The sequence below is a fragment of the Halichoerus grypus genome, chromosome 1 (assembly GCF_964656455.1).
Source record: "Halichoerus grypus chromosome 1, mHalGry1.hap1.1, whole genome shotgun sequence".
Taxonomy (NCBI): Eukaryota; Metazoa; Chordata; class Mammalia; order Carnivora; family Phocidae; genus Halichoerus; species Halichoerus grypus.
The window spans coordinates 163570945-163593699 of NC_135712.1; the positions used below are offsets into that span (position 1 = coordinate 163570945).

The 22755-nt window shown below is 40.9% G+C and overlaps 1 protein-coding gene and 1 long non-coding RNA gene across 8 annotated transcripts in view; one reads left to right on the forward strand and one right to left on the reverse strand.

The window, feature by feature from the left end:
* TMCC1 (transmembrane and coiled-coil domain family 1) overlaps positions 1 to 21804 on the forward strand; it is a 250694-nt gene extending 228890 nt beyond the window's left edge. For all 7 annotated transcript variants that reach the window (XM_036073611.2, XM_078074781.1, XM_036073617.2 and 4 more), the window contains 2 exons: positions 15288 to 15423; positions 17791 to 21804. In XM_036073611.2, the coding sequence (XP_035929504.1) occupies positions 15288 to 15423; positions 17791 to 18105 (451 nt within the window). In that variant the 3' untranslated portion in view covers positions 18106 to 21804. The remainder of the gene's footprint in view (positions 1 to 15287; positions 15424 to 17790) is intronic.
* The window catches only part of LOC144382293 (uncharacterized), a 74086-nt gene that overhangs the window by 17492 nt on the left and 33839 nt on the right, over positions 1 to 22755 (reverse strand). The gene's annotated exons all lie outside the window — the stretch shown is intronic.

Below are 22755 nucleotides of genomic sequence, written 5' to 3' on the forward strand. Positions count from 1 at the left end.
TATAGCATCCAGAACACTTTAGATATGTCATATAACATCCCCATAGTTCTATCATAGAGAGCAAAATAGAGGCACAGCAAAGTTAAATGACTCCTGAGATCATACACCAATGAAGCATTGGGGTCAGGGGAAGACAATTACGGTAGCTCTCCAGTCTTCCATTCCAGCTTAGGACTTTCACATGAAGCCCAAGCTCTCTAAGGCATTCCACCTATTTATTTATAATCACAGAACCACAAATCATTGCAACCTGTAACTATACTACACTGAATTCAAAAGATCTATAACCCTCTGAACTCTAAGAAATCTAAGAAAAATCAGACATATAGCCTGGCTAAAATGTAATGAACACTGTAGGTATTTGACCTTAAACACACTTATGTGGACAATTGGTGTAGAGAGATTAGACTGAAAGTATATCCAGATAAGCACGTCTGTTACCTTTGTTATGAATTGGCAGATGTTTGAATGGGCGTGGACTTAAACATGAAATGTTTCTACAGTCGTTAGAGAATTCTCAAAGGGCTAACTGCTTTGAGTCATATCTGTGCTAAAGGTAGAGAAGCTGGTCTTTCTTCTGTTTCATATAATACTCCATATTCATATTAGACCACTCTTAGTTGTTCTCTAAAAACATGTTTTTTCCCCTTGTTTCTAGCCCATGCAGAGAGAAATAATATCCCCCATACAGTACTCATTCAGATCCAAACTCGCTCAGCCAGAGACAGGCCACCTCACTGATACAGATTAAGGGCCAGTTTTACAGAAGCCACAGGTCAGAGCAGGCCTCGAAAGACCTGGGTTTTGGTCCTATCCCAAATACTAACTCGAGGGAATCCTCACTACTTATCCTGTAATATCAAGGGTTGAACAGATGATCTCTTAAGGTCTGTTTCACCTCTTTTTAAAAAACAATGATTTTTTTAAGTTTGCTTTTATGAGATAATCTCAGGGTTTGAAATAAATTGTTCATGTGTATCCATTAGCTCTGAGAGAAGTTACAGCAGCACGCTGTTTTCAGATGGTGAAAATATTAGTAATTAAGCCCTGCCTCTTCATTCTTCAATTCTAACTAATTCTAACCTAATTCTAAGACTTTAAGGGAGATGAAAAGAAAAGAGTGTGGGAGAGAGAAATGAAGTTTTTAATAAAAGCAAATATATTACTATTTATTATTTTAGTATTTTGTATATTCTTTCATATACTTAAAAGACAGTATCTAAAGTGAGCAATCTAACAGATATTCAAATGGACTCTAAAAATAAAACATCTGATCTTTTGCATACAGTGTGAAACCTAACTCCCAAGTTCAAATTCTAGTTCTGCCACTTGCTAACCTTGAAAACTGGGCAAGTTTCTAAACCTCTCGAAGTCTTGGTTTCCTCATCTATAACATAGGAATAATAACAGTTCTTCATAAGGTTATTGTGACATCTAAAGGGAATAATTTATGTAAAGCACATAGCTCAGTGCCTGGTCCTGTGAATGCTCAGTTGATGTTAGGTAGCAGCTGCTACTGCTGCTATTAAAATAGACCCCTCTGAACATGGAGACCCGGTCCTCCCGCAGTCAGATGCTCAAAAAAAAAAAAAAAAACACCCCCAAAACAAAAAGCCAATTGCCTGCTTTGGCCCCTTTATTTTGAATGGATGGTAGAACATTCCAGTTTTTAAATCCTTCAGAGCTTAAAATTCATATAGAGCTTGTTATGTCTTCAAGTCAGATGTAGGCCAATATGAGAAAATCATAGAGGAAAAGCAGGTTTCCCAAGGCCCACCTTTGTACCAATTTAAAATAATCCAGGGACAGGACAGAACTTTTAGCTGGTCATTATAACCTCATTATAAGAATCAAGTCCAAACCACTTGTGAGGTAACGAGAAGTGCATTTCTTTAATTGCATTTTGGGTTCTCTGTAGTGGGTAAATGATTAGTTTTATGGAATAAAGAGAGAATAAAGAAAACTTAAGAATTTCGGGGCTCCTGGATGGCTCAGTCGGTTGGGCGGCTGCCTTTGGCTCAGGTCGTGATCCCAGGGTCCTGGGATTGAGCCCCGCGTTGGGCTCCCGGCTCAGCAGGAGCCTGCTTCTCACTCTCCTCCCCGCTTGTGCTCTCTCTCGCTATCTCTGTCACCGTCTCTCTCTCTCTCAAATAAAATCTTAAAAAAAAAAAAAGAAGAAAACTTAAGAATTTTCAAAACCAGAGGTGAAGCTTGGAGAGCCAGGGAAGACATAGTATAATGTGTAATCTCACTTTTGTCATATCACTTAAACTTTAGAATGGTCTTTGTTTAAAACGAATCTTGAAGAAAGAAAGCCTTTTTTCCCCAAGAAAGGGAGCAGAAATGTCACAGCTGTTTGACTCAGCTATTTTGTTGTACCAGTATTTCCCATGTATTGAGCAGTTAGAAATTTCTCCTCTGTTACATGTTCTTAACTAGTAAATATACTTAATTTTGTTGATCTTTGAACCATTTCATCTAAGTGAAATTTTCCCACACATTGAAGCATATTCTTAAGAATCAAAACTTTCACATTTTAAGCATTTTTAGGGAATTTCTCTACCTTCTTTTAACAGAATAATACACTGAACCTTGACTTGATTGGAAATAGTATAGAACAGTGGTGTTCTAGCTCAGTGATACTGTCAAGTCAGTGAGAGTGAAACGATTGTGCCTCTACAGTAAACAGTCCGAGACAGCTTGCTCTTTAAAGTTCTTTTGTCTGCTTTTCATAAAATTTTTTTTTTTTTTCTAAACCTTTCCATATCCCAACACTGTTGCTGAGCTGCTTGCAACAGCCTCTCTTTACTAATTTCTATTTGAGCTCTGTTGTAGGTTTGGCTTTTTGTCTAGGAAGGAAGTAGGCTAGCTAGGGATGGACTTAAGGGATTCTTCTGTGACCAAGAACCAATTAAAGCATATATGGCCACTCTAGATATATTTGTTTATTTTCTGTGCTTTAGTTTATTTTACTAATATGTGAGTTGACAGGAGGGAGGCTGTGTACAGGGTTGCTGCTTGTTATTCAAATGAGGTGGAGGAAGACACTACCACTCAACATTTACTGAACTCCTATGGTGTGCATAATGCTTTACATATATTTGCTAATCCTCACAGTAGCCCTTCAGGTGGATTGTATTATCCCCATTCTACAGATGAGGAAATGGAGGCCCAGTGGGGTTTTACATTTTGCCAAAAGGTTACTTAGTAAGTGATAAAGCCAGGAATAAAACCCAGTTTAATGTGAATGCAGAGCCAGTGGTTTGGTTTTGTTTTTCGTTTCAGGACAGGTTTTTGTTTTTTTTTTTTCCCCAAGCTCAACCCTGAAATCTATTATGATCGAAAAACTACAATCTAGCTAAAATCTGTGTGATTGAAAGACTAGCCTATAGTCTAGCTCTAGGAAGCATTGACTGCATCGGGTATTGGGCCTTTTCCAGGTCAAAGTGTGTGTTTCACTAAAAGCTGAGTCATTGTTGCTAACATATTTTATAAAATTCTGTGAATGCAAAAAAAAAAATCTGTGACTGCACAAGCTCTGGAAAGTTTTCTACAGCAGTGTAGGTAATAGGGGAAACCTACTAAGGAAACTTTCACTTCCATCCTTATTTCCCCCTTTGCAGAGTCCCTTTTCAGTCTTGTCACTCAGTTAATGTGCTTCCTGTTGCTCTCTGCCCGTAAGGCCAAATTAAGATTTTTACCCAAGACCGTCTACTTACTTTGAAATAATTAGAAACATTCAGAAGCCTGTGGAGTACAGTCTCTCTCTTCACCTAAATAACTGTGCCATGGCTGAGTATGTCTTCAGCACCCACATGCATTCAGCCCAGGAAGCCACTGTAACAGAACTTGGATCTGAACTCCACCTCAACCTTTGATCAGGAACTAGGTTTTTAGTCTTTGAGCTGTGTATTGGGCTCTCAGATATGAGTGAGAACATGTATTTTGGGAAAGAAAGATGCAAAGTTTAGACAGTTTTTCTAGTGATGGAATTGTGCTCATTTCCGATTCTTCCTGTGCAGATAGTCTGTACATCCCATTAAAGTATTATCACAGATTTGTTAGGAGAACCTGGGTTCATGTAGTATTTCAGAGATAGAAGGGCCCTTAGATATCTAGTTTAATCTCATTTTACACGAGTATACTGAGGCCCAGAAAGATAAAGTAACTTTTGCCAGGTCACACAGTAAAATGGTTTAACATATATTTAATCTGCTAAAAACTGGAAGACTAGTCCTGTTCCCATGGTGGGTATAATATATTCTTGAGCTACCAGAGGAGAAAATTGAGCTGTGGCAAAATGCACTGAAAATAGGAGAGAACTAGGAAAACATTCATTGACAGTTTTACAGGTTCCTTTTGTAGTTTTTCCCTTCGGGGATCTGGCTGGGAATCCTACTCCGCTACTGCCCATATGTGGCAGTGTCATATAGGCAGACTAAAAACCCTCTTCCTGTTGAGGAGCAGTAATGCCATTTTAAAAGCTTCTATTTTAAGGGGATTACTGTCCTTTGGAAATCAGCTTCTGGAACTGTATTAAGCCCAGGGATATTTTAAGTTGCCCTGAGTCATAAGAGCAAGAACACAGAAGGCGGCACTCACCAGAGCAGCCGTCACATGCGTACAACTGTCAGTAGCTAGGCTAACGCAATTAGGCACAGGCCATTGGAGTTTTATTTTTATTTTATTTTATTTTTTTTTTTAAGATTTTATTTATTTATTTGACAGAGAGAGAGTGAGAGAGCACAAGCAGGGGGAGCGGCAGTGGGAGAGGGAGAAGCAGACTCCCCGCTGAGCAGGGAGCCCCGTGTGGGGCTCGATCCCAGTACCCTGGGATCATGACCTGAGCCGAAAGCAGACGCTTTACCGACTGAGCCACCCAGGCGCCCTGGAGTTTTAATTAAACAGATGGTCAGTTAAATACAATTTTATTTTACCATCACTAGACATAAGAAAGATATGGTCAGATACAGCTATTTTGGCCCCTTTACTCCAGGTGTTAGACCTGTGTCAATTATAAATTGATCTGAGAGTCTCCAGAGTATATGTAGACTAGGTTTGGACAGTAAGTTTGAAATAGAAACTTGAGAATATTGGATCAGATTAGCTCCTGTAGAGAAATAAAGCCCAATTGAGATATGTTCTTAGGAAAAGTAAGACCTTCCATATAAAAGAGAATTTACAGATGTGCTTTTCCCAACATAGCCCTGAAGAGGTAAAGGAGGAAGAATGGAAGGGAAGGAGGGAGGAAGAGAGGGAGAGAAAAATTATTTACTTCAGTAATTACTTGAGGTTGGACAAGCCTGCATTCACTTGCCAGTTTTTGTGTGACTGTATGTAATTCCTCCGAGCCTCAGTTTCCTGTATAAAAACAAGGTAATGATATCTACTGTACAGGGTTGGAGATAATGTATGTGAAGCACCTAGTATGGTCTGTGGTGTGCCAGGATGTTAGCTGTCATTACCAAGTTTCCAGATTGCCTAGAAAGCTCCCCTCCCCCCCAGCTTTTATTCATTCCCTATACGCTATAGGCATCTGCTGTTTCTTGTCTTTAAGATAATGCACTGCCTACCCTGAAGGTTTCAGGGACTGATTCTGTGCTTTTTCCTTTCCAACTAAAGGCTAGTTCAGTGTTTCCTAGCCTCTTTTCAGGCTTCAACACAAATGAAGTAACAAAAGGTAGGGAGGAAATATCCACTTTCCCCAATTCAGCCAGGAATATATTCCAGTTCCCACCACACGTCATACCTCTACACTAACTATGTCTCTCTGTTCTGGTCAAACCCTGGCAGAAGCTACCTCAGGTCCCTGTTGGTGTTAGCCCTGGGATCTGGTTCTTCCTGTTGCTCTCAATACCTGCTCTACAAGATTCTTCAGCCATCCTGTCCTAATGACGTATTGCCCAATTAGGGAAGCACTCCCCCCACCCCCCACTCTCAGAGATGGCTCCAAACTTTCGAGCCACGCCCAAAGAGTGATGCACTAGGTGAAACATTTCCAGCCTGACTCTCATCTAGTTTCTCATTCATCAGGAATTTGACCCAAAAGAGCCCTGGCTTATCTTTGATCTAAGTAGATGACTAATGTGTTGACCTCCAATGGCTGAAACACTTGATTAATTTACTTATTATTATTTATTAATTGTTTACCTACAACAAAATCTAGATTTTTTTTATATTTTGTAAATAGAGCAGATTTTGCTTTGGGTTGGGGGATGGATTTCACCTCCCAAAATATGATATAACCTACATTTAAAAAAGATCTCACAGTCTTTAAGGCTTTCTGTTGACTAATAGCTAAACTCAAGCCGTATTCGAGTGTCTAAGTTTTCTTTGAGTTGTAATGATTTGGGAAGGACTTTTGAGTAAAAAGTCTCAAAATGAGGTTATTAATCTCATACTACTTTGTGTTCCAGCTGGAGTCTGATGGAAAGCACATGCCAGTCAAAATCATATACTTGTAGGACCAAGAATTGCCCCCTCCCCTTCATGTCCAGAGAGCTCTAATTGGCATCATATCAAGAGGTTAAAATCCCTTAGAGTTCTTGATTTTAAAAAATCACATGTGAAAGGCTGTACACAGTTTACCTTCCCTTTTCCCCCCCACTCTTTGATTTGATACTAATATTTAATGAGAAGACAGAGGTATTCTTTCTTTGAATTCCCTAGGTATATGACTTCCCTATTTTAGGATTTAGGTAGGAAGTAAACACTAGCAAGTAAAGCAAAAGAGATTATAATATTAATAATGGGAGTAGTGAGAAGTCAGTGGGAACTGGAATAATGGGTATTTTCTTCCTTTTGTTCTTGTTTACATTTTGCATTTGATTAGTGGTATAGAAGCAGTAAGTTTTTAAAAAGACAATAATAAAACAAACCTAGAAACAGGAAGCATGAACCAAGTGGTTCGGATTCTCAGTACACCTCACTAACCTAATAAGGGGAAGTCACTGCATCTTTCTCAGCCTCCCATTTCTTAATTAGAAATTGAAGTACCTCCCAGGGACAAAGGAGGTAAGGTTTAATGTAGAAATGTCTTCATGAATCAGAGGCAGATGCCACACCTAAAAAGGCATGGGGTGTGGGGGTGGGTGGTTATTGCTTTTGTTATTATTGGTGTTAGTGTTTTGATACTTTGATGTTTACAGTGATTAACTGATGTAGATTGAACCCTAAATTCCTCCCCCACATGCACTCCTCCACCCAAAATGACATTACATCATCTTTACTGGGCTCTTTGTGTTAGCCTGATTTCAGACCATAATTTCACATGTAGGTTATGTTATGTAAGCCATATAAAAATGACTGATGGCACTGAAAAATGTTTGATTGGAAATTGTTAAGCTTGATCAGATTTGTGCTTTCAAATGTGGGTTGTGAGGTTGTGAAAAGAGCTAAGGAACAAACTTCCATGACCTGGGTGAACAAATCAGCGAAAGTGTTTTAGTGATGACAGGCCCAGTAAAGTTCTTTCAAGGTGCTGAGGTAACCCAGAAGACCTGTGTTCCAAGACAACAAGGGCATCTTGCCAGCCTCTTTGTTCATCACATTTTACAAAAGCCTCAAAGTTTATGGCTTTCTTGGTTTCCTCCCTGATGTTTCCTGCAGATTAGAGGTGTTTACTATAGTAACCCAAACACAACTGTGTAAGGATAGGGGTGCCTGGCTGGCTCATCTGGTAGAGCATGCAATTCTTGATCTCAGGGTCGTGAGTTCGAGCCCCACATTGGGTGTAGAGCCTACTTTTAAAAAAAAATGTGTAAGTGTAATAGGGTTTCAGCTACCCAATAACAGCTGTGACTTTTCTGTTCTTTCAGAAAGTCATCATTCTCCAGGTACTTCTTATGACTTGAAGAAGAAAGCAAATGCTACTAATTAGTTGGTGAATTAATGAGGCTGTTTCAACTGGACCCATTGTGGGTCTTGCTTCACCCTTGAGTTCTGCAGCTTTATGTCACCTTGGCAAGTCTCCTAACCTGTTGGTCTGTTTTCATCTGCAGGGAAATGGAGCTTATTCTACTTACCCAAATGCTATTTCACTATTTAACTAGCTGTTAATAAAGTACTGTCTCTGGGAACAATAGTATATTTTCTCATTTGGGAAGATTCTCAGCTTGAGGAAATCTTGCTTTTAATTTCTCATGTAACTGTGAGTGAATTGTTCAATCTCCAAAGGACTTTATTTTCCACAGGAGCATGGTGAGGATTAACAGTTTCTACTCAACTCTCTCTAGAGATTTGCAAAGATCAAATGAAGTATACTTGAGATACTTTCCCTCTCACACATACAAAACACATACCGTGAAAGGAAGGTAGGTAGGACAGTTCCATCAATTTAAAAGAAAGCTTGAACAAGCCAGTGAATGGACTTAGTTGTCTGGCAAACTTGAGTCAGGGAAATAGCAGGAACCCATTTGTATGTTTGTGCTGGCCCTCCTGATGAGGAAGTAAGAAGAGGCTTGTGCCTCTCTTGTCCTTTTTTTTTTTTTTTAAGATTTATTTATTTGACAGAGACACAGCGAGAGAGGGAACACAGGCAGGGGGAGTGGGAGAGGGAGAAGCAGGCTTCCTGCACCTCCCTTCCTTGCAGGGAGCCCAATGCGGGGCTCGATCCCAGGACCCTGGGATCATGACCTGAGCCAAACGCAGCCGCTTAACAACTGAGCCACCCATGGTGCCCCCCTCTCTTATCCTTCTTGAGAAGGACAGAATGTGTACCCAGAAAACCCATTTATGAGATGTCAGGAAAAACTCAATATACTGGAACAGTGAAAATTTTAGAAAATGTAAAATTGAGGATGTGGAGATAGATGAAGAAGTGGAGGATTAGAGGGGGAAAAAATCAGAAGGAAGAAGCCTTGAATGTTGGAGCCACAGAGCACTTGAGGTCAACAAGTAGTCCTTTTAAATTTCCTCACTAAGGATTGTTGGAGGGACTTGGGAAGATCATAAAAGACAAAAATGAAACCAGACGTATACTTGTGATAGATCTCTCCCACTGAGCTCCATTTTTGCGCAGGGCATTTGACGTCTAACTCCTGTTCAATCTTCACAGTTGCCCTTTGGAATAGGTAGATTGCCTCTTCACAGGGTCACACTGGTGGGTTGCAGAGTCAGGGTTTGAATCCCATCAGCTGGTACAAATTGCCTAAAAACAGAGGCGCCTGGGTGGCTAAGTCGGTTAAGCTATCTGTCTGCCTTTGTCTCAGGTCATGATAAGCAGGGAGTCTGCTTCTCCCTCTGCTCACCACCCCCCCCCACCCCACCTCCGTTCCTATGTGCGCCTGCTCTCAAATAAAATCTTTTAAAGAAAAACTGTATAAAACCACAAGTACAAAGAAGGTGCAAAGTGGAAGGAGTGAAGATGGACAGCCTTTAGATAAAATATGAAGTGAACCAAATGGCTTCCAGAACCTTTGACATGTTAGTGTCATTGTATGATAAACATTTCTTATAATAAGGTTCAAGAGTGTTGGGAACAAGTGCTGAGGACTTTTTCATGTACTCTATGATTCATATACAGTATTACATATTTTTATGTAGTATTATATAATTATAAAAATCTGAGGGGCAACCTAAGGTGTTATTAGTAAATCATCTTAGGTATTCACAAGTAAAAGTATCCAAAACATATTTTATAACAACCCAAAGCCATGAAATAGCTCAAAAAGGAATCTGAAAGAGATACATGCAGGAGGGAACTCCATAAAATACTCTCAAACAGAAGTTGCAGATGGCACAAGGAAATCCAGTTGATGAAACTCAATGTGAAATGGACCAAACAAATGAGAGATTATACTGCCAGAAGACAATAATACCTTCAAAGTGCTAGGGAAGAATAACTGTGACCTTAGAATGCTATGTCCACCTAATTTATTATTCAAGAAAGAGAGTGAAATTACGACACTTTTAGACATACGTAGACAAAAATTAACCACTCATGGAAACCTTTGCTGGGAGAAATACTAAAGGATATACTTCAAGAAGGGGGGGAAAACCCTCAAACAATGGGTGAAAGAAGTCAGTAAAGCATGTTCTAACTAAGTTGGGACTTAAAATTATATATACTAAAAAATCTAAACGTCTTACATCAGTTTGGATCTAAAATTCCAGAAAAGAACATGGGGTTCAAGGATTGCATTTCACAGGAATATTAAAGAGTATTGGGGCGCCTGGCTGGCTCAGTCGGTAGAGCATGTGGCTCTTGATCTCAGGGTTAAGTTCGAGCCCTACGTTGGGTATAGAGATTACTTAAAATTAAAATCTTAAAAAAAAAAAAGTGTTAAAACTTTGGGGGAAGAAACATATTTTGTACCTTAATCTGCCTGGCACTTGGCACCTTTCTTTTCACTTTATTCTTGTCCCTTTCAGTCAGTGGGTGCTCACAGAAATACTAGGATAAATAAAACACAAAGGTGAATGCAGTTTTGTTTTTCAACTGGATGTGTAGCTATGGGACTCCTAAACACAGACAAAATGACAAAATAGGCTAACTTAAACCTTCATTTATTTATTTATTTATTTGACAGAGAGAGAGACATAGCGAGAGCAGGAACACAAGCGGGGGAGTGGGAGAGGGAGAAGCAGGCTTCCCACAGAGCAGGGAGCCCAATGTGGGGCTCGATCCCAGGACCCTGGGATCATGACCTGAGCCGAAGGCAGACACTTAACGACTGAGCCACCCAGGCGCCCCCCTTCCTCTCATTTTTTTAAAGATTTATTTATTAGAGTGGGGGAAAGGCCGAAGGAAAGGGAGAGAGGGAATCTCAAGCAAACTCCACACTGAGCAGAGAGCCCAACTTGGGCTCAATCTCACAACCTTGAGACCATGACCTGAGCCAAAATCAAGCTGGACGCTTAACCGACTGAGTCACCCAGGTACCCCCTTCCTCTCATTTTTTTAATGCATTTCAAAGTAAATTGCAGACATCCATAATCTTTTTTAACAGCTTCATTGAGATATAATTCATATACCATAGAATTCACCCATTAGGCGTATGTAGTCAGGGGCGCCTGGGTGGCTCAGTTGTTTGGGTGCTGCCTTTGGCTCGGGTCATGATCCCAGAGTTCTGGGATCCAGCCCCATGTGGGGCTCCCTGCTCAGTGGGGAGTCTGCTTCTCCCTTTCCCTCTGCCCCTCTCCCCGCTCATGCTCTGTCTCTCTCAAATAAATAAAATCTTAAAAACAACAACAAAATATATGAATCAATGATTTTTAGTGTATGCACAGATATATGCAGCCATCACCATTATCAGTTTTAGGGCATTTTCATTGCCTTTCAATCTTCCCATTCCGCCCAGACCCTGGCAACCATTAATCTTTGTCTCTATAGATTTGCTTATTTTGGACATTTCATATACATGGCATGGCATCATGCAGTTTGTGGTCCTTTCTGACTGGCATCTTTCACTTAGAATAATGTATTCAAGGCTCATCCATATTGTAGCATGTGTCATTACTTCATTTTATTTCCAAATAATATTCCATTGTATGGTTGCGCCACATTTTATCCATTCATCAGTTGATGGATATTTACTTGTTTCCACTTTTTGGCCATTAAGAATAATGTTGTTGTGAATGTTTGTGTACACCTTTTTGTATGGGAATAAGTTTTCATTTCTCTTCAGTGTATACCTGGAGTGGAATTTCTGGGTCATACAGTGATTCTCTATTTAACTTTTTGAGGAACTGCGAAACTGTTTTCCAAAGCTGATACACCATTTCCATTCCCACCAGCTGTATGAGAGTTCAAATTTATCCACATCTCCCCAACGCTTGTTATTATCCTCTTTTTGATTCTAGGTATGTAGAGTTACTTCATTCCTCCTCCCATTGACTCCACCTTGACATCAAGCTCCAAACAGTCATGTCACTGTAGTTCAGTCCAGCTCCCTGTGTGGCTATGTAATTTGGATCAACGATAGACCTGACTCAAGTTTCTTACTTATAAAAGGGAGTTTAGCTCATCTGGGCTTCTTGAGTAGTTTCTAAATGGCATCACGGTGTAGAGGTTAAGAACTTGGGTTTAGGGCGCCTGGGTGGCTCAGTTGGTTAAGCGACTGCCTTCGGCTCAGGTCATGACCCAGGATCGAGTCCCGCATCGGGCTCCCTGCTCAGCAGGAAGTCTGCTTCTCCCTCTGACCCTCCCCCCTCTCGTGTGCTCTCTCTCTCTCTCAAATAAATAAAATCTTAAAAAAAAAAAAAAAAAGAACTTGGGTTTAAAGTCAGACAAACATGGATTCGAATCTTTACTCCCTACTTAATTTCTGTGTGCCCTTAGGCAAGTCACTTTACCTCTTTGAGCTTCAGTTTCCTTATCTGTAAAGTGAAGATAATACCTACTACCTTCTTGGAGTTTCAGAAATGAATTTGGGTAGGGGTGCCTGAGTGGTGCAGTCAGCTGACTCTTGGTTTTGGCTTAGGTCCTGATCTCAGGGTCCTGGCATCAGGCTCCACATTCAGCACAGACCCTGCTTGAGTTTCTCTCTGCCTCTCCCCCCACCAAATAAATAAATAAATCTTTTAAAAAATTAATTTGGATATATAGTAGGCACTAAATAAATGGCAGCAGCTGCTGTTTCTTTTTATTCTGTTCTGATGGTATGTGTGAGGCCATGTTTAATATCAAATAAGATTCTCCAACATTCCTGAAAGACCATACAATTAGGGAACACATGCCAAAGATGTCACATGGGTCTGTTCTCATCAGCAAGACTGTCACCACTGCCATGCTCCCCTCCCTGCCACCCAGTATCAGTCCTTAGCTTAGGAGGGTTATTTGCTGCTAGGCCCAGCCCTTCCCTTAAATCTCAAGGGACTGATACTTTGGAACACTCCTTTTACAAAGTCTCCATCCCATCTCTCGTAAGGAGAGAGAATGATGAAATCATCAAACACTAAAAGCACCACAGAATAGTGAGCTAAATAAAATAGGACGAGCCTGAAAAGGCAGTAGTATATCAACATATTCTTATGGCAGTTGGTGGACTTAAAATTTGATAGAAAATCAGTTCTAGAGGTGGTGCCTGTTTCTGAGCACATGCCCTGGGCAGCAGCAGATGAAGTGAAAAGACAGTCACAGAGAATATCAGCCCGAGTTACAGGTAAAGGGTGGAAACACTTTGTGATCTGTTCCATCACTTCAGTAACAGAATTTCAGTGTGAAAGAGAGCAATACAGATGCCTATCAAGGATAAAGGAAAACTCAGTAGGATTCAGTAATACAGTGAAAAGGGTCAGACTGTGCCTTTTAAATAAAAACCCTTGTTTCTTAGAGAAAGAATGGAGTGTAGGATATAATTATTTATTATATAATTATCCGAAGGGAGAGTATCATGATGCTGCGGTATAAGAATTACCTTAACAGAAAACTGTGTATTCCTTAAAAGGTTGTGTACTATATATGGGGTTAAAAACAAGGAAGGGGAGGGGCAACCTGGGTGGCTCAGTCGTTAGGCGTCTGCCTTCGGCTTGGGTCATGGTCCCAGCGTCTTGGGATCGAGTCCCGCGTTGGGCTCCCTGCTCAGCGGGAGGCCTGCTTCCCCCTCTCCCACTCCCCCTACTTGTGTTCCCTCTCTCACTGTGTCTCTCTCTGTCAAATAAATAAATAAAATCTTTAAAAAAAAAAAAAAACAAGGAAAGGGAGGGTAGTTTTAAATGTCATTTTTATTTTTTTAATACAAAGTCCCCTGAGGCTTCTGTGCTAGCGCTGGGTGTGTGTTTGCCCCAGTCGCGTTCAGTAGCAGTATATTCTCCTGTTGGGCTGAGCCCTCTGTCTGACAGAGAGGCTTACATTTTATTCACCACAAGCTAGAGATGAGTTTATTGTTCCCTTTCCAGTCTGTTTTAATGTATAGTTTTAAATTATCCTCCTACCTACTTAGTTCTTTGTTTGGTTCCTGGAATTCCCACACACAACCTACCCCAATTTATCCTCGTCTCCTCTATATAACCCATATTCCTAAAATGCTGTGTTCATCATGTCACCCTCTCCCCATCAGCAGTCTGCTTTGGGCCCATTTACTATCTGTTCCAGATTCCCAACTCCCATACCTACCTCTTAAGGCCAGATTTCCATTTTCTCTCCAACGTAGATCTATCATTCCAGTTATCCTGTACATTTCTACCTCCTGTCCTTTACCCATGTTCTTTTTCTACCTGAAAGCTCTGATCTTGTCTTTTAAACCTGTTTCAGTCCTACTGGTCCTTAGGTGCCCAGCCCAGGTTCTACCTTTATGTAGATAACCTTTTCATAGATAGCCATAAGTACTAGAGATACAAGATGAATTAAATGACCTGCTCCCAAGGAACTTTATCTCCCTCTATCTTCCTGTTTTTTCTTAGCTATAGCCACACTGGCCTACTTTGTGTCCCTCAAACCTGCCAAGCTAGTTCTCATCTTGAGAACTTTATACTTGCTATTCCTTCTGCTTTAAGATACTCCTCCCCCCTCATCTTCATAAGTCCATTCATATCATCATTCAAGTTTCATCTGTCATTGTTGGAGAGCACTGAACAGGGGAGAGTTCTTCTCTATTCCAGCTCAACCAACCACCAGGCACACTGTCATATATATACCCCTGTTGATCTTCTTCATTTTACTTATCCATACCTGCAGTTGTCTTGGTTTCTCTGCCTCCCCCCCCCAACGCACATACAACTTAGATGTAAACTACTGAGGGCAGGCATTCTGTGTTGCTTACCACACAATATTTCCAGTAGTTTGAACATACCTGGTACACAGCAGGCTCTCAGTAAATATTTGTTGACTGAGATGTCCTAGACACTGTGCTTGGCAAGGGGATGATGGGCTCTGAACCATGAACATCCAGGTGAGTGACCTGTCCAGTATCAGGATAAGCTTTTGGTGACTGCTAGAAGGTCAGTTTCCATTTATGTGCTGTTTATCTTGTGATGAGACCTGCTTAATTGTATGCTAGTTTTTGCCTCTCCCCTTTGCTGCTCAGAACAAAGTAAGAACTGCCTCATTTATTAGGAGTGTGCTCCAGGCTGGCCAGGGCTGCTGGCATTGCTGCAAGTACTGTGTGTTGAGAAGATTGTGGAAAAACCATGTTGCTGCTACGATACGGCCTTGTGACAAGCTTCCATTCCAGGGACTAAGATAGCTGTCCCCGCTAGCAGCCCTGTTATCCCAGGCCACTGACTTAATTTCTTTGTGCTTTTGTTTTCTTCCTTTGCAGAATGGGTTTTGGGGATTAGATGTGAATAATACCAGGAAAAATACAGAATGCATAAAATTCTAACTTTCCCCCCCTTCCCGCCCTTAGATGTGAACGATTAGAAGAACAACTAAATGACCTAACAGAACTCCATCAGAATGAAATCTTAAACTTGAAGCAGGAATTGGCCAGCATGGAAGAGAAAATTGCGTATCAGTCCTATGAACGTGCCCGGGACATCCAGGTTAGCATGAAGGATTGGATTTGTAAAAGCAAAAGACTAACAGAAAGTAGAATAGTGGTCGGCAGGGGCTGGGGGCTGAAGGGAACGAGGGGTTCTTTTTTAATGACTATAGAGTTTCAGTTTTACAAGATGAAAAGAGCTGTGGAGTTGGATGGTGGTGATGGCTACACAACATTATGAATGGATTTAATACCAGTGAGCTGTACACTTAAAAATGGTTAATTAAGGTGGTAGGTTTTATGTTATGTGTCTTTTACCACAATAAAAAAGGAGAAGAAGAGGAAAAAGGAATAAAATTCTGATACATGCTATAACATGGATGAATCTGGAGAACATTATGCTCCGTGAAAAAAAAGCCAGTCACAAAAGGCCGCATATTATATGATTCCATTTACATGAAATGTCCAGAACAGGCAAATCTATGGAGACAGAAAGATCAGCAGTTGCCAGGGGCTGCAGGAAGGGGAAATAGGAATAGCTACGGGTTAGGGGATTTCTTTTTGGGGTGATGAAAGTGTTCTAGAGCTTGATGGTAGTGATGGTTGTACAACATTATGAATTTACTAAATGCCACTGAATTGTACATTTTAGAACGGTTAAAATTTAATGTTGGGTGTATTTTACCATAATACTAAAAAGTTTAGAAAAAAAGATGGGGAAGGTAGAGTATCAAGAGAAGGTTATACCAACTGTAATATAACTAGTCTTCAAATGAGGTACATTTCTTGAAAGGCTGTACCATGTAGGGCTGGTATGCTTGCTTGGGTTCATAGGAAATGTTCTGGGGGTCACAGGTCTCAGTATATAGGAGACCACATGCATTATTACATCTGTTGGTTACTGCTTCAGGAGCTGCTCTCACAAGAGGGCCATCTTGTCTGTCTTCTGTAGCGAGGGAGGCATTTGTCCTCGTTGCCAAACCCAAACCTTTTATAGGCACATTGCCAGGCCATTTGTGAGAATAACACATGAGGCAGTTATGTTTAAGGCCCTCTAGTTTATGCTATGAGGAAATAGAATATGTAACTTTTTCTTACTCCAGTTGGGAGGTATATTTCTAAGGGAACAGTTGCTGGTTTCACATAAAAGTATCTTGAAATAAGCTGGTCTTAGGGAAGGGAAGTAGTCCAGGAATCTTGTATTACAGCCTGAAAGAATCAAGGGAATGTCTGGATCATTTGCCCAGCTGCCATCTTCTCCAGACTCTGGAATTCTGTTTATGTTTTGGTTTTTTTCCCATGATCATTCTGGGCTGGGTAGTATTCACTGTCCATTCATTAGCTTGCTTCAGTCTGAAGTTGCCAAGCTTTCATCTCAAATCACAGGAAACCAGGATGCATTGAAACCAAGACCAGAAAAACCTAAGGCTCCCACCACCACTGAACTTTGGAGGATATTCTGTCCTCTGAATGTTGAGGGTAAATTTCATATAAACCCATGGCTTGAAGGGAGTATATCACTTACAGTGTTCCGTCTAGTGTTTGGGTGTAGTGTCCTCCTTACAAAGATCAACCTTAAAGGGGGCGGTGGGGGGAGTGTACTCTTCTTATGAAGACAGATCAGAGAGCCCTTTACACTGATGTCTGTGATTGACTTGACTTGGAAAACAATGGATAGCGCGTACAAGGATGTCCAGAGGACATCCACCTCATCATTGTTACGGTGGAAAAGTTGGAAATAACCTAAATCTCTCCAGTAGGGAACTAGCTGAATAAACTGTGACATGTCTATCCATACTATAAAATGCTACATAGCAATTAAAAAGAATGAGGTAAATCTCTACACATTGATGTGGAAAGGGTCGACAGGACCCACTGTTGAGTGAAAAAAAAAGAGTTATGAATTAGTTCCTATAATATACTATTAAGATAGGAAGTCAAAAAATAATTCCATACATTTCCCTAGGCTTAAATATGTAGGCGTTTAAACATAGGTGAAAGAAGGAACACATGTCAGAGTGACAGTGTTACTTCAAGGCTAAGACCTGGATTTAAGGAAAATATCAAGAGAGACAGTGTATCCTATCTGAAATGTTGAGAAGTATGTTTGTCCTGTGCAACTTTAATTAGTAATTTTTACATGGAAAAAAAAACCATATCCCAGAGGTCTTCTCATTAAAATGTTCAAGACCAAATCTGAGTGTGGCTCCTGCTTCCTGTGAGTCATCCCGGGAGGAATGCGGTGGAGGGCAGTTTAGGTGAGTAATAGTTGCTTGAATAAAGACTTACACATTTGGCCTCTCTTTTCAAGACTAGCATATTTAAAATCATCGGCATAGCTCACGATGCATCCGGCTTGCCCAAAGTGCATGTCAGCTATTCAGAGTAGTGTGAGCAGAAGCTTAACTGTCCCTGTTCTGGCCCACAGGAGGCCCTGGAGGCGTGCCAGACCCGCATCTCCAAGATGGAGCTGCAGCAGCAGCAGCAGCAGGTGGTGCAGCTGGAAGGGCTGGAGAATGCCACTGCCCGGAACCTCCTGGGCAAACTCATCAACATCCTTCTGGCAGTCATGGCGGTCCTTTTGGTCTTTGTTTCCACGGTAGCCAACTGCGTGGTTCCTCTCATGAAGACTCGCAACAGGACGTTCAGCACTTTATTCCTTGTGGTTTTCATTGCCTTTCTCTGGAAGCACTGGGATGCCCTCTTCAGCTATGTGGAACGGTTCTTTTCCTCCCCCAGATGATGCTGGCACAAGAAGGCAGTGCTCCCCTACCCTCTGGCGAGTGCATGCAGCGAAGAATTAGACAGCAACTTACCTACTCTGAAGTTTTCTACAACAACAAAAGAGTTGAGTGAATCTGTTTACATTTAGAATAATGTTTTTTTCTTCAAGAGACGCAATTGCAATAGTATTTTTTAGATTTTATCCAAGAAGTTTTTTGGGCAAAAATCTTGGATCATTTTTATGTAGCATGATTTTCCTTGGGATGCAAATCTTAAACAGTCCTTTAATATGAACCAACAATCTGGAGCACACTGAAGGGCATTCTAAATTGTGGCTTGAAGGACTGCACTAAAACCCACTAAAAAGATGCAAAAACCTGATTAGGGAAACCAGTTAAACCTAACACCCTGCCTCGTCTGGGCTCACCACCTCTCCCCCTCCCAGACTAACTTTACTGTGAAATCCTACCACATTCCATGTCTGAATTTTTGGATTCAGGGTGGATTGTCCTTGTCCGTGGAAGAACACATGGATCTCTCCCTGGCTTTCTCACCCAAGTTGGCCACTCATGCTAACCCTGGAAGTATGATCACTTTTGAACCTGGTCCCTTAACCTTTGCTAGGATACAAAAGTGAGAGCATCATGCCCCAAAGGATCACTGCAAAGCCCTACTACAGTATTTTGAAGTAGCCCTCTAAATACTTAATTTTAAGCAAAATCCCTTGGCCGCACTTTTAAGGTTTTTTTAAATATGTGTATAGTCACCAACTTAAAAAAACAAAAAATCCGAACAGCATACTTGAAGAATGTAATACTCAAACTCTCAGTGCTTCCTTATGGTTTCTAATAGGATTTTTTATTATTGTTATTATTATTATTGGGTTTTTTTGGAAAGGGTTGGGAGGGTCTTTTATTTTTCCTTTGAAATAAAGAAGTGATGTTTTTAAATGAAGAAATGTGTGGATATTTAAGTGTGCTGCTCCCTCTTGTCTTGAAGCAGTTTGAGTAAAGGAAGACTTGCTATAAATGCTTCCCTCTGATGCCCTTGTTTTGAGATGCAGCGTAGACTTCCTCCTCTGGCTGCTGCTTTTTGGTGCCTGCCGCCCCCACCACACCACTTCATGGGCTTGGCTTGGTTGGAGAGGAAAGGGGTGTGCAGGGGGAGGAGGAGGCTGTTTCCACAAACCAGCATGATAGGATAGAGATTTTTTTGCCCCAAGAAAATGTTCACCCAGTGACTTTGGGCTGGGGTTGTCTTTAGGAAAAATTGAGACTATATTATGAGAGTCATACATAATTCCTTGTGTTTCCTTAATTTATTTTTAACACCCCCTGATTACTGAAACCAAAGTGATGTGGAAATCTTCTGTCTGCATTTTGGCCCCAGCATCCTTAATTTCAAAGCTTTATTCTGTCTGCCTGAGAGAATCAACTGAAGGTGATTCTCCCTAAAGAACAGAAAAGGATCTGTCAGGTTAGAAGGACCCAAGTTTGGGGTGTAAAATGTTGTCCACTGCCTATTCATCTAGACTGACTTACTAACATACCTATGTTCAGTGGACTTTTATAGACAGTTTAGAAAAAAATGACTGAGCCTTCTTCCCCATGCTATAACCAGTTCCACCAGGATAGAACTGGGCTTTTAGAGCCTATCTAGAAAGCTTGGTTAATCTTTTCATATTCATAGTATTGAATCACAAATGCTGTTCCTGCTTGGCCTCAGTTCTGTGCAACCAAGTGATGAGCAAGGGGCACGTAACATGCCCTGAAAAGAGTAGCAAAGCATGCTTTGCCTATTCTTCCCATACCAGGAAATTCTTTTGGGACTAGATTAGCATTGCCTTCTCTGTCTGAGGATGGTTTACATGACAGCTCCAGCCTCCTGTGGCTTTGGCAGGCTGGCCTTCTCAGAGTCAGCATGTTGTTTCCATAATCATTTTGATATTTTAACTCAGGTACCCCAATCTTCACTCCATCCTCAGATGATTGTAGTACAACCTGTTAGCTCTGTTGACCTCTCGAAATTAGTGCCCAGAGCAGGGACCACGGGGATGATTTTTCTATTAAAAAATAATTGGAACCAATTCACGTTCAGGCCAAAAACAAATTATTCCCATGCCTATGTATTTTAAATGTTAACTTTGCCTAAAAATATTGCAGTGACTTCAGGCAGGAGTGCCAAAGGACACCATGACCTTGTCAAACTAGCATAGTTTCTCCGAACCTTCTGCTCTAGCTTAATCACTCAGAGTAGGGAAGAGAGCCCCACAAAGTTATTAAAAAGAGGCTCTAGCCACCATCCTCCAGTTTTTCTAAGAACCTTTGAGTCCCCTAAACTGTGTAGAGGCTACTAAGTTTTGTGGGCGCTAGAAGTCACTGTGATGGATGGATTGAAATTGTTCCCATTTGCCATGGGTCAGTTTCTATCAAAGGAAGGTTTTCGCCTCTGGACAGCCCCCTGAGATCCCAGCCAAACAGGCCCGTGCTAACTGTCCACCATCCTCTCTCAAACTGTCTTAGGAAGGAGCTTCAGGCTAGGTCCGTCATGGTAATGGCTTTCTATGTGTCTCGTCCCTTGATTCTTCACCAGACCCAACAGTTGTCAGCATTTAATGCTATTTGTAACCATGCATCTGTTTTCATGCCTTCCCCCACTTCCCACTCCCACACCTGTTGCCTTTGTGTTTCTTTGCATTGTGGCTGTTCCCGGATTCTGGTCTATTCAAAGCTCTTCTATAACCTCACTCTAATGGTTGTTTAACAATTGTTCTGTGAGTGGAAATTTCCCCTTGCTTTAATGCTTCTTCTCTTTTAAAGACTACGTGCATTCCCTTTGAAATGAAGCATTCCTGGATTACTTGTTAGTGCTGGTGCTTGAGGCTGGCTGTGGTAGCCTGGGTGACTCTGTTCATTGTAGAATAACATTTTACCATTTTTATGATTCAATTGAAGGGCACTTCTGTCTGCTCCAATTTCAGTTCCTTGGTATATACTCAGTGCATCCTAGCAAGGAAGGCTTTCTACTCCACTGGCTCCCTAAGAAGCAAAAGTAGGTTAAATTTTACACTTCATTGACTGGGGTCTTCTTTCTCCCCTGTACCCCTGCCACCCAACTGAGGTAAAAATCTGATACCAAGGAAAACACTGGGATTAAGCCTTCCTTGCTAGCCATGCCCTAATAATGAGCATATTTTTATGTGGTCTTCACTGCATTTGGTTTTGTTTCTGACTTCATATTCCTTTGAGGTACAGTCAGATGAAATGCTGAATTCCAAGTAAGTTCCAGTGAGGAGCTGCCTTTCAGCTTTGGGAAATATGCATCCAAAACAAAACCAAATATTATAATCAACAAATTGACACAGGCAAAATTATGGTTCCCACCCCCAAATGAAACTGGGGATTTTGAATGTGGCTCTAAGAGTTAACATTTCTGTCTGTGTGTTGTGTATGCTAGGTGATACCCTCAGTAGGACTGACTACTAGACTGTAAGTGTGTTTTATCAAAGTGTGTCAGAATAAAAACTCACTTGCACGAATTGAAAAGTACAGAAATGACACTTGTGAACGCGTGAACGTTAACACTGTAGTTGATAGATCTTAAGCTGCTAATTGTTGAGAGAGAATTACATTTATGTTTTGTCTGGTTGCTGCATATTCTCAGCAGCACTTTTACTGTACATACAAATTGAAATAAAGACCTCAGCTATTAACGAGGTGGTTGGACTCGGGTTTATTTTGCTCTTTATTTTTGCATATTTATTCAGTTTCCATGACAAGTTTGTCAGTCTGAAAACTTTCCATTAGTTTGTACATTAGAAACTCTGTGTGTGCATGTGCACGCACACGTGCACGCAGTCAGTATCTTGAAACCATAACTGATAGCTGGGTGACTGTCACTGTCTCCCAGGATTTTATACCCATCATTTCAGATGGTCACTTTGCCAAAATTCCTTTCAACTGGTAGGTAAGCCTGCCTTTTAGTTCTTTGGAGGGAGTTTTTTAGAGGTATCCTCCCACCTCAGATTCATCTGATGACCCCAAATGGGTATAATAGTCCCTGTCCATTCTTTTTTTATTATTGAAATATAGTTGACCCACAATGTTACATTAGTTTTAGGTATACAACATAGTGATTTGACAAGTATATATGTTATGCTGTGCTCACAAGTGTAGCTACCAACTGTCACCATACAATACTGTTACAATCCCTATCCCTGTCCATTCTTAAAAGGCTTTGTTAATAAATGTTATGATGGGTATATAAATACACTTTGTAAAACATTTGACATTTGAAATTGTATATACGTGTAAGGGGTTTTTATGTAGCCAAATCTCATCTATAGTTTTGTTATAGGGGTAGTAATTTTTTTTAAAGTAATATCTGTGTGCAATATGGGGCTCGAACTCATGACCCTGAGATCAAGAGTCATCTGCTCTACTAACCGAGCCAGCCCTAGGGGTAGTAATTTTTATTATTATTTTTTTTTTTTTTTTAAGATTTTATTTATTTATTTGAGAGAGAGAATGAGATAGAGCATGAGAGGGGAGATGGTCAGAGGGAGAAGCAGACTCCCCGCTGAGCAGGGAGCCCGATGCGGGACTCGATCCCGGGACTTCAGGATCATGACCCGAGCCGAAGGCAGTCGCCTAACCAACTGAGCCACCCA